Source organism: Hordeum vulgare, chromosome 4H (assembly GCF_904849725.1).
Source record: "Hordeum vulgare subsp. vulgare chromosome 4H, MorexV3_pseudomolecules_assembly, whole genome shotgun sequence".
Taxonomy (NCBI): domain Eukaryota; kingdom Viridiplantae; phylum Streptophyta; class Magnoliopsida; order Poales; family Poaceae; genus Hordeum; species Hordeum vulgare.
In genome coordinates, this window is record NC_058521.1 from 92,654,172 (window position 1) to 92,667,060 (window position 12,889).

Here is a 12,889-nt window from a genome sequence, read left to right on the forward strand (position 1 = left end):
AGTGACAACATACTTATATGGGTCACTCAAATCGGATATATATATGAAAGTCCCTGAAGGACTTAAAATGCCGAATCCAAAAGCAAATCGCAACGCATATTGTGTAAAATTACAAAAGTCACTATATGGCTTAAAACAGTCGGGTAGAATGTGGTATAACCGGCTGAGTGAGTTCCTTATTCAAAAAGGCTACTCAAATAATGATGATTGCCCTTGTGTATTTATAAAGAAATCCCCAAATGGATTTTGCATCATCTCAGTGTACGTTGATGACCTCAATATCATTGGATGTAGACCTGATATCGAAGAAGCACGCAATCATCTAATGGCGGAATTTGAGATGAAAGATTTGGGAAAGACCAAATTCTGCTTAGGCTTACAGCTTGAGCATCTTCCCTCAGGAATTTTAGTATACCAACCTGCATATATTCAAAAGGTTTTGGAAAAATTTAATATGGATAAATCATATCCAACCAAAACACCCATGGTTGTCAGATCCCTTGATATGAATAAAGATCCTTTTAGACCTCGGGATGATGACGAAGAGATATTAGGACCTGAGTTCCCGTATCTCAGTGCCATTGGTGCGCTAATGTACCTTGCAAATTGCACCAGGCCTGATATTGCATTTGCGGTAAATTTACTAGCTAGACATAGCGCTGCTCCAACAAAACGTCATTGGACGGGAGTAAAGAATATCCTTAGATATTTACATGGCACAAAAGATCTTGGCTTATTCTATCAGAAAAACCAAGATATGACTATGGTAGGATATACTGATGCTGGCTATCTATCTGATCCTCACAATGCCAGGTCACAAACAGGTTTCGTATTCTTATATGGTGGAACTGTTTTTTCATGGAAGTCAACAAAACAGACTCTCGTAGCAACATCCACTAATCATTCTGAAATTATTGCATTATTTGAAGCATCTAAAGAATGTGTATGGCTTCGCAGGATGATTAACCATATTCAAACTTCATGTGGTGTTGGTTCATTAGGATCACCAACTATTATATATGAAGATAATGCAGCCTGCATTGCTCAAATGCAAATGGGTTATGTGAAAAGTAATATCACAAAACACATTTCTCCTAAGTTATTCTATCCTCATGCATTACAAAAGGATGGAGAAATTGATATTTTGCAAACCAAATCATGCGACAATCTAGCAGATTTGTTCACAAAGTCTTTACCAAATTCAACATTCCAGAAATATATTCATGGAATTGGTATGAGACGTTTTCGAGATTTGCAAATTTCAGGGGGAGAAATTCCTAGACTCATAACCCATTAATTATCATCAGATAATAATTGTACTCTTTTCCTTTATGAGTTTTGCATCAGTTTTCTCATAAAAAGGTTTTTAATGAGGCAATATATTATCAAAATCATATGCCATACTTTCTATTTTCCCTATTGGGTTTTTTTAAAGAAAGTATTAAAGACATATTAATTGTTCTCTAAACTCACAATTGATTTTTCTCCTTCTTCAAAGGTTTTCTCGATTGAGTTATCAAGAGACAATAATCATTATATGTTGCATTATTTTCTCCTTATTATTTTCCCACCGGGTTTAAAGGAGTTTTAGCAACATACCTACACTATTCTCCTCATATTTTTTCCCACAGGGTTTTTTGGGAAGACTTTCAAGATTATACAAAGGCTTTCACGAAGATGATGGACATTCTTAAAGACACATACAAAGAGGAGTCTTTATCAAGATAATAAATATCCAAGACAAGCAGTGATTAGGGGGAGTGTTAGAAATAAATTAATTAGATTAATTAAAGGGTTAATCCCCGCTATGTCGGTTGCTACTAGTAGCAACTGCCTCTTTGTAACTGCCTTGTATCAGGGGTATATATACTCCCAATCCATCAATGAAAGCAACGGTTCCATCATTTTTATCCTCTCTCTCGTTTTTACTTTTCACAAATAGTACTACGGAGTACTTCTCAAAAAAGAAAAAGTAATAATGCGCACACGTAATTACATACGAGTAAAGGTTGCTGGATAGTGGACGCGGGGAGCAGGGAAAGGCGTGCGCGGTGCCACATCACCGTCAGCCAATCCGTGCATGCCGACACTTCTCTAAACTTTTGTTACTCACATGTAAGCTACCCCAAGCTGCAACTCTGCCAAGTGCCAAGAAGGTGGTGGGGCGCTGCACCGTTGGCCATCAGAACGTGGCCCCCTGTCCTGTGGTTGCCTGAGTGCTTGGGCTCCAAGCCTCCAATGACTCCGGGACACGTACATAAAGCAGATCACAATCGTATGCATACGTACTGTATATTTGATGGATCCAGTATCCATAACCCGTGGAACGGAACGGTTAGTTCCACCGTCCATTCCAACAGTCGCCTCAGCCTATAAAACCCGGCCAGTAGGAAGCCTACACAGACCAAGCAGATAAGAAGCTGTCCCACTGTCACATACACGCACACATACAAGCTAGTTAATCGATCAGCCGGCGGCCATGGCGGAGGAGAAGCACCACCACCACCTGTTCCACCACAAGAAGGAGGGCGAGGACTTCCAGCCCGCCGCTGATGGCGGCGCCGACGTGTACGGGTACTCGACCGAGACGGTGGTGACCGGCACCGGCAACGAGGGCGAGTACGAGCGGATCACCAAGGAGGAGAAGCACCACAAGCACAAGGAGCACCTCGGCGAGATGGGCGCCGTCGCCGCCGGAGCCTTCGCCCTCGTACGCTCTCTCTCTCTCATCGTAACTATTTACCCATACGCGTATATAGATATATACGTAGTTCATGTCTTTCCGGGCTTGGCTAATGAACTGCTTGTCCACGTGCAGTACGAGAAGCACGAGGCGAAGAAGGACCCGGAACACGCGCACAAGCACAAGATCGAGGAGGAGCTGGCCGCCGCCGCGGCCGTCGGTGCCGGCGGCTTCGTCTTCCACGAGCACCACGAGAAGAAGCAGGACCACAAGGAGGCCAAGGAGGCCAGCGGCGAGAAGAAGCACCACCACTTCGGCTAGATCGTCGCCGACGCGCGGGCCGCCGGCGTGCGTGTGCTTACGTGTGTTCCATAAGCGAGAGAGGCTGGGACGTGGGCCCGGTCTCGTGCTCGCCTGTGCGTGATTTTCTCTGCGTGCTATCTTCCGCGTGCTGAATAAGCGGGGTTGCTGTTCATGCAGTGGCTCCCACACCTCATGCGTCGGTGTTTGTCGCGTGTCGGTGTGTGTGTTTCAATTCTACCGGCGCCCTGTATTTGTAACTTCACCTTTTTTTTTTCTTTCAGGGGATTTGTAACTTCACTTTATGATGCAGTCCTCATGAAACTTTTGTGGCCCATCTATCTCAAAATTTGCTCTCATAATGTTATCGGATCAAATTGCATATGTGTGTTCGAATTCGGATACTGATTTTCTTTGCTGTAAGTTTTGTATACTTGAGTTTAGTTTTTGTTTTTGTGGGGAGTATAACTGAGTTCATGCCTACAATAAATTTTGTTACAGAGCAATCTGCTTACCAAATCAAAAACTGATTAATTAGACGACGAGTGCACGAATGTAGAGTCAGTGTTAATTCACGTGTCCCTCGCCGCAAGAATAAAAAATCCATGTATTTCTCCATGTCATCTGGAATCAGCATCAACGTGAAGAAGACAAAATAACATGGTGATTATAACCTAATGGAGATTCATACTTTCTGTTTAGTCAGACTCTTTTATCACCTCACGAAGATCACCTAATCCTAGAGACAAAGATTGATTGCTTAGCACTTTTGCATAAACAAAGCGAAATTTGTGCAAATCGATTGGTTTGACAAGCTTGACAGGGCATCCACTCTTTCCAAAAGTAGAAATGATTTTGTTGCAACAGACTGATTGGATAGCACTTTCGCATACAGATAATTTTGGACAAAAAATACAATTTGAGTTACATAAACATTCCCTAGAAACATGTGTATAATTCATAAAAATACACGAGTAATTCTAAAATATGTGTACAGTTTTTCAAATTCCAAGAACATTCTTTCTACATGACATGACAAATTTTCTTTAAAATGCAGTGGTATGTTTATTAAAAGCAAGTAAAGTTCTTCAAAATTTAAATGCCTATTTTTTAAAAGATGAACACTTTTAAAATTTATGAGCATATTTTCAAAATACATGAATTATCTTGTAAAAATACATGAACTTTTTCCAAATTCCCTTAAGCATTCTTAAATGGGATAATTAGTTTTATGCCCCTAGTTGTGTCCCCATCGGCTGTTTTACTCCTAATTCCAGAAACTCACATGGTCTGTCCAAACTTCTTTGCAGTTCTTATGCGTTTGCTCCTTAACCGTTTGATCGTCAATTTAAAAACTTCATAACTAATTCATACTAAAAATTATGTTCTAATACAGGGCAATATTTCTAAAAATGAATGAACAACTTTCTCAAAATAGGTAAATACATTTTAATGAACATCTTTAAAATATGTTCTAGATTTCATAATTTTTTTTAAAAAAATACATGAACGTATTTATAAAACCACAATTTCTACAATAATCAATTCTTAACAAATAAAATAGATACAAAAATTACCTTCTGATGGCCATACAGTTCTGAAACTTTTAAAGCATAATTGTTTTGATGCCAACTTTTAGTATTGAACTATCTCAAAGGCGTGGGCAGAAAGGTGTATTGCCCACTATAGGTGGCCTATTGCAGGGGGCTACTATTTCCTGCGTAGGGTGGTAATTTGATTTTTTTTCTGTAAACTAAAAAATCACAAACAAAAAAAATTCATGGATTTGAAAATATACGAAAAATTCTTGAATATTAAAAAATGTTCTAGGATTCAAAAATGTTAACACATTTTGATAAATGTTCATGATTTCAAAATATAGCCTTGGATTTCAAAAATTATTTAGAGAATTTTCCAAAAATGTTCGTGATTTCAAAAAATATCATTGGATTTCAAAAATTATTTTGTGAATTTACAGAAATGTCCTAGCATTTAAAAACCATAAAAGTTCTTAAAAATGTTCACAAATTGACAAAAGGAAAAGTACAACCGAAAATAAAAGAAGAACAAAAACAATGAAAATTACTCCAAAGAGAAAAAGAAAAGAAAAGCGATAGAACGTTCTCAGAACCCGAAAGACCCAGCTAGTTGGGCGGGCCAACTGATGTAGCGGCACCATTGAAGGGTGTGCGATATGCGGTAGAGCTGATTCTAAAAAAATGCTAGTGCTATATCACACTGATAAATATATATTTTGAGAAATCTCGCATCTATTTATTGAATAATGTTCAAGGGTACAAGCTGGTCCGGGGGAGAACCCAACCATATCTACATTACGTGTGATTTTTGCGAGATTGTGTGCTTGAAAATTAAACTCCTACCCTCATGAACAGAAGTACATGACTGAAAAAAGGTTGACCGCTCAACAATTTCTGCTATGATTGCTCCATTGCTTCCTCCAGCTCGTTTGTAGATATCATTGATGACTCCCAAGCAGTCTAATGCAACATATAATCGTTGATTCGGGATAGAGGCACTATTATGCGAACCTCCCTATATGCGGACAATGTTGAGTGTTCATGTCGTCCATTAAAAAAGACATTGATAACCTTGCTGCCATTCTCAAAGGCTTTGCTGAGGTCACAGGTCTTCAAACCAACTTCAACAAGAGCTCAATCGTTCCAATCAAATATACACACCTGAACCTCGAGCATATCACCCAAAGCTTACCGGCGGCAAGGACATATTTTTCATGAGATATTTGGGCCTACAACTCTCTGTGTGGCAACTCAAGAAAGTGGACTTTCAATTTCTTGAGGACAAGGTGGCGGCCAAGCTCATTCCTCGGGAGGGTAACAACATCATCACCATTGGGCGCACCACGCTTGTCAAATCTTCTCTCGCATCGCAAATGGTTTACTGTATCATGCCATTGAGAGTCCCCCGAGCACCCTGCAAAATATAAAAAAATTTTAAGAGGGCTTTCCTTTGGTCTGGAGCAGACAAGATGACTAGTGCCAAGTGCAAGGTCAACTGGGACATGGTATGCCGGCCTTTCGAGAGGGGGGGGGGGTCTTGGACTACTTAACACAACAAAATTTGCAAGAGCCCTAAGACTGAGATGTCCTTGCTTCGAGTGGAAAGAACCAACGAGAATGTGCAATTTCATTGGAAACCCTCACGACGAGATGGACCTAAACCTCTTCTACGCACACACAACAATCACGGTTGGTGACGCGGCGAGAACCCCCTTCTAGGAAGCTCCTTGGTCACAAGACCGGAAGCCAAAGGAAATCACGTCCCTTATCTTCGAGGCTTCCACGAGGAAAAATTGAAAAGTCAAGGATGCACTCCTCAATGATGCTTGGATCTCTAAGATCAAGGTCACAATAAACTTCACCGTTGAGCACATTTGGCAATTCACAAATCTTTGGGATCTCATCAATGGATTCCATATTGAGGAGCGCGTCGAGGATGAGATCATCTGGAAGCATGTGAAGAATGGAGAATACTTGTCGGACACCGCTTACTTGACCCAATTATTGGGCACCACATACTCTTCGATGCCACATGCGGTGTTGAAAGCCTGGGCACCACCTAAAGTTAAGTTCTTCACGTGGCTGGCTATCCAAGATAGTATTTGGACTGCCGACAGATTGGCAAAGCATGGGTGGCCAAATTGCGACCTTTGTCCCCTTTGCAAGAGAGTGTAAGAGACACATGCTCACCTCTTCTACGAGTGTAGGTTTACTCTTTGCCTGTGGACTTTGGTCAATAAATGGCTGCATATTGAGTACCTAGACACGTTTACATGGCATCTTGAGCAATCGATCAAAGAATGGTGGGTTAACCGCTCCATCGTCACCATGCCAAATCGCAAGGCATGAGCCCCCCTTACCATGCTAATATCATGGTTGTGTGGAATGAACGAAACGCAATGGTCTTCCGCATCAAGTCCTCACCACCAACAATCTTGCTCAACAACATCCAAATTGAAGCTAGGCTTTGGGTGAGCGTCGACGCCAAAAAGTTAGGGAGCATCATTTCGGGAGAGCAACATCCTTGTGGTCTGCGGGCTTGTAATAAAAACATTATATTTACTCTTTAATTAATATATACGGCAAATCTTTTGCCCGTTTCAAAAAAAAAAAAGATTCAAGTCTTCCCCTAAAGAAAGAGCTTCCCTGACAGCAAAATTCTCGAACCTGGTTGGGTCGGATACATGAAATAGTACCGCTGAAGCTCCCAAGTACGTGCCCGTTTCATCACCGCATATGACAGCGGCTGCTCCACGCTGGCCGTTTGTTGTGACTGCACCGCCAACATTAAACTTTGAAGAATTTGTAGGAGGTGGCAACCACCTTCCACGTTCCACTGGAGCCACTTGGGCATTGGATGGTTGATTTTTCTCTGGAGCTGCACTTACTCCTAGGTTGTGCAAATAGTACTTGATGAAAGAGTCTGTTTGTTGCAGGCTTTGATATACAAACTCATATATTGCCTTCTTCTGTGCATACCAGATGGACCAAAGGGTGACTACTAGTCTTGTGAATTGATCGTTGCTTAGATTCTCATGAAGCTCAAACAGCCATTTTTTCGCACTAGGCTCATGATTCTCGGTGATACTCTCTACTAGGGCCTCATGTGCGAGCGCCCAAATACATCTAGCCATACTGCGGCCCATAAGCGCGTGGCGCCATGAATTCTGACAACCACATAGTGCACAAGCATCAGATGGAGACATGTTCCTCTTCTCAAGAACGTCGATGGTTGGCAAAGAGTGTCTAGCTAACCTCCAAAGGAAAATCTTGACCTTAGATGGCATCCTGATCTCAGTGATAATGAGTGTAACTCTCGTCTCGCGTGAAGAGTACGCACGTATTGGACGGCCGAGTAACACATTTACTTGCCTCGCTCGGTCACTAGCTCATTCTAGGGATTGTATTTTCCTTTCATGTACAATAGTTGCACCGGTCCGGTTTACTTCTTCCTTTTTTTGTTTTTGATTTTTCTTTGCTTCATTTTGGGTTTTCAACATTTTTTTCTTTCTTTGTTATAAATTTGGTTTTATTTTCTTTTTCCACTCTCCGTCTTCCGCTTTTACATATTTCCTCGTTGTATTATGGTTTTCTTTGTTTCATTTTTTGTTTCTTTGCTTTTCTTTTTGTCAATTTTGTAATTTTTTGGAACATCATCATTTTTAGCATATGTTAACTTTTTTGAGTACATGTTCATATTTTTTATTATACATCAGAAACCCTGTGTAGATACATGTTAAATATTTTTGAAATAAATGATTTAATTTTTAGAAAATAATTTTAGATGTTTCGTTTTTCCATATAAATTGCATATTTAGAGTACATATCTAATACATTTCTAATACACATTTAACTTTTTTGAATACAAGATTAATATTTTTTGAACACATGGTAGATATGTTTTTCATACACATTTAAAAAATGCTTGGCTAATATTTTTCAAATAGGATACTAACATTTTTATTACATGGTTAACATTTTTCCTATACACATTTAATATTTTTAAACATTTGATTAACATTTTTCAAATACAAGATTAACATTTCTGGAATATATGGTCAACACTTTTTTATACATATTGAACTTTTTCCAAATGGTTGATTAAAAAATAAAATACAATTTACTTTTCAAATGCTTTATTAATATTTTGAAAATACATGGTCAATTTTTTCACATAAATTGTATTTTTTATATACATAAGAAACATTTTCTCTATACACATTTAATATTAGTAAAATGCATTGTTAACATTCTTTTCAAATATTTTACAGAATTAGTTTTTAGTATATTTACATAATTTGGAATTGTAAAAAAAATAAAAAAGTTAAAATAAAACCAAAATAAAAACCTAAAAATGCAAGGCGAAGGCCTCCCGGGCACCCGGGCCAGCCCATTTCGTGATTGTATTTGGATGACGTTTCACTCGGTCTCGTTAGAAGCGAGGTAAATCAACATCTTGTGATACATGGGTATCCCCCGTTGTACGTGGAGAATAGGACTCCCATATTGAAGGGAAGCTCCTACTTCATATTTTATGGGGCCATTCGCCCCTAATAACTCATGAGCGCCTGCTTAGTAGCACCAACTTCCTCTCGCATGCCCGCTCGCTGCCTGGTCCCATTCTTACTTTGTTTATTTTCGGCTTTCCTTTTGCTTTGTTGCTCGAGCTCTAAATACCAGCCACAATCTTTTATTTTTTAAATCGTGCGGCAAAATCTGGTTTGTGGATTAAAAAATTCACAAACATTGCATAATGTTCACTTATTTAAAAAATAATGAATTTAAAAATGTCTACAAAATGCAGGAAGACAGATGGCATGAGATGTGTGAACAATCCAACTATCAAAAATGCCAATTGTAGCGCTCTATTTTGTTTCGACTCGCCACATTGAAGGAGACTTTGTTAGCCAACGCTAATCCGGCCGACCTAATAAAGGAAGGTTTATGGGTTTATAATTCCTATTTCCTTTCATATTAGTTTTTTGTAATCACTGACCAAGGGCACGATGCGCTGTAGTTATGTTATGTGGTCGCTTCATGGTGCTAGGGTCATTCCCTCCAAAATGTGTTGGGGTCATCTCGTAAGATTTTCCCACTAGTAGGAGATGGACATGCCGTTGTTTGTAACTAGTTTGGATTTTTAAATTTTAAACTAAAATATATTTAAAACGGGCACTCAAATTCTGACTATTTTTCACCATTGTGCCCCTGGATAGATTTTTTGACACTAGATATCGTAGAGATAGGTTTTGGTCACATTTTTCTTATACGTGAAGTGTATTTCCCATGTTGTATAAGTTGTACTCTCTGATAGTAGTTGATTGCTCATAGTTAAATTTTGTGTCACTATTACCACCGTTCCAAGACATCTAGCTTGGGACCCTCTACCTAGAGATTTATCGGATTTAGGTGACATGTGCCATGGACCCTGAGGAAATAGACGCGGTGTGGAGCGCGTGGGAAGATCAGATGACGGGGAGGGCGCGAGGAAGGCATCACAACGAGGAGTGTTTGAGGATACCTCACGAGGCTGAAAGCACAATTGCTCCCTAGGGTGGTTTTGATAATTGATCACACATATGCATCATTGGACTAATATGTTTTCTAAGTATATTTTAGAAAAGTTCAAAAGATGCTATGGCTATAGGCTTATGTGGAGATGCCCCTTGATGCAAGAAAGGAATAATACTGGCTCAAGCTTCAAGCTAGAAGACTCTTCATTTTATATTTGTGAGAAATCATTTTTGAGTCCATAGAAAAGCCAATACTATTAAAAGGGGGTGAGGTAGTAAAATGAACTGATTGCTCAAAGTGCTCAAAGTTAGTCACCAAAATACTCAGTCATTTTCCCACATATCCATGCTGTCAAATTCCACATACTCAAGTTTGGTGTCACCAACTTTCACATTTTGGACCCACCGAGTTTGAACTCACACATAAACTCTTTCCATTCCCACCAAATCCGTGCAACCGAATCCATATCGGTGCTACCGAGTTCAGTGCGACCAACATTCTGTTGCATCGGTAGACAAAATCGGAATTTCCGAGTTTGAGTATCGCTGCCACCGAGTTTGGGCATATGACTGTTAGCCAACTTTTTGGTGCCACCGAGTTGTGTATATTTGTCTCACCGAGATTCAGAAGTTCTGCCCTTTGTGCTAATCCGTACCACTGAGTTTGTAACTTCGGTGTCACCGAGTTTGCCACTTTAGGTGTAACGGTTGGATTTTGTGTGCTGCCTATATATACCCCTTCACCACCTCTCACTCGTGAGAGAAGCACTCAGAACACACACTTCATTGCCAGATTCATTTTGTAAGAGAGAACCACCTACTCATGTGTTGAGACCAAGATATTCCAATCCAACCATTTGAAACTTGATATATAGCCTCCCGAAACTGTTTTCCACCAAATCAAAATCTCTCTTACCCATGCATATTCGACGAGAGAGTGATTTTGTGTTGAGGAGACTATCTTTAGAAGCACAAGAGCAAGGAGTTCATTGATCTATGACTCCGTGACAGCAAACCTTCCCCTGCAACGGCACCAGAAGAATGCTGCTAGCACTCTCCGACAATCTAAACTAGAAGAATGTTGTTGACGGCCCACCAGCGCGTGGAACGCGGCAGTTTTCGAGGGTAGAGTATTCGACCCAAATTTGTTGATCGCTAGGCAGGAGGTGAGAGGATACTCTCAAGTATTAGCAGCTGAATGTGTCAGATTCAACCACACCTGAAAGATTAGTATCTGCAAGCAAAGTAGTAACAGCAAAGTAGTATGATAACAACGGTGTTAGAAACGATCTGTTGACGGCAGACTATTCCTAACAATTGTATCAAAGGCGCCAGAAATTGCCCGTGGACGGAAAATATTCTTTCCCGTCAACGGCCTGAGAAAAAGTATTGTAGCAGGTAGCAGCAGTGTAACGAGTAATAGCAGTGGCAAGGAACAACAGTAGTGACAGCAGTAGCAAGTAGCAACAGTAGCAAGCGACAGTAGTAGCAGAGCAAGACAAGTAACAATAGGAGAGCAAGACAAGTAATAGCAGCAGTAGGACAAACTCGTAGGCAATGGGTCGGTGATTTGTTTGGATGATATTCATCATGCAACAGTTATAACACGGAGAGATATGTGGCTAGCTCCCGTTCGTCAATGTGATGTAGGCATGCATTCCGTGTGTCGTCATACATGCTTAGGGAAAATAATTTGCATGACATCTATTGTCCATCCCTCCCGTGGCAGCGGGGTCCAAAAGGAAACTACGGGATATTAAGGTTCTCCTTTTAATAAAGAACCAGACGAACGCATTAGCACTTGGTGAACACATGAACTCCTCAAACTATGGTCATCACCGGGAGTGGTTCCGGTTATTGTCACTCCGGGGTTGCCGGATCATAACACATAGTAGGTAACTACAACTTGCAAGATCGGATCTAAAACACACATATATTGGTGACAACATAATAATTTTAGATCTGAAATCATGGCACTCAGGCCCTAGTTGTTGGAAATATGCCCTAGAGGCAATAATAAAATGGTTTTTATCATATTTCCTTGTTCATGATAATCGTCTATTGTTCATGCTATAATTGTATTAACAGGAAACAGTAATACATGTGTGAATAAATAGATCACAATGTGTCCCTAGCAAGCCTCTAGTTGGCTAGCTCGTTAGTCAATAGATGACCATGGTTTCCTGATCATGGGCATTAGATGTCATTGATAACGGGATCACATCATTGGGAGAATGATGTGATGGACAAGACCCAATCCTAAGCATAGCACTAGATCGTATTGTTCGTATGCTAAAGCTTTTCTAATGTCAAGTATCTTTTCCTTCGACCGTGAGATTGTGCAACTCCCGGATACCGTAGGAGTGCTTTGGGTGTATCAAACGTCACAACGTAACTGGGTGACTATAAAGGTGCACTACGGGTACCTCCGAAAGTGTCTGTTGGGTTGGTACGAATCGAGATCGGGATTTGTCACTCCGTGTGACGGAGAGGTATCTCTGGGCCCACTCGGTAGAACATCATCATGAGCTCAATGTGACTAAGGAGTTAGTCACACGATGACGTGCTACGGAACGAGTAAAGAGACTTACCGGTAACGAGATTGAACAAGGTATAGGTATACCGACGATCGAATCTCGGGCAAGTTCTATACCGACAAACAAAGGGAATCGTATACGGGATTGATTGAATCCTCGACATCGTGGTTCATCCGATGAGATCATCGTGGAGCAAGTGGGAGCCACCATGGGTATCCAGACCCCGCTGATGGTTATTGGCCAGAGAGGTGTCTCGGTCATGTCTGCCTGTCTCCCGAACCCGTAGGGTCTACACACTTAAGGTTCGATGACGCTAGG

General features: G+C 40.6%; 1 protein-coding gene across 1 annotated transcript; it reads left to right on the forward strand.

Annotated features, from left to right (window-relative positions):
• The first annotated feature begins 2,386 nt into the window (after positions 1 to 2,386).
• On the forward strand, positions 2,387 to 3,367 carry LOC123447988 (abscisic stress-ripening protein 5-like). Its single transcript, XM_045124744.1, has 2 exons — positions 2,387 to 2,710; positions 2,819 to 3,367. The coding sequence occupies exons 1-2, from the start codon at positions 2,480 to 2,482 to the stop codon at positions 3,002 to 3,004; spliced, it is 417 nt and encodes a 138-aa protein (XP_044980679.1). The 5' UTR covers positions 2,387 to 2,479; the 3' UTR covers positions 3,005 to 3,367.
• Positions 3,368 to 12,889: the final 9,522 nt, after the last annotated feature.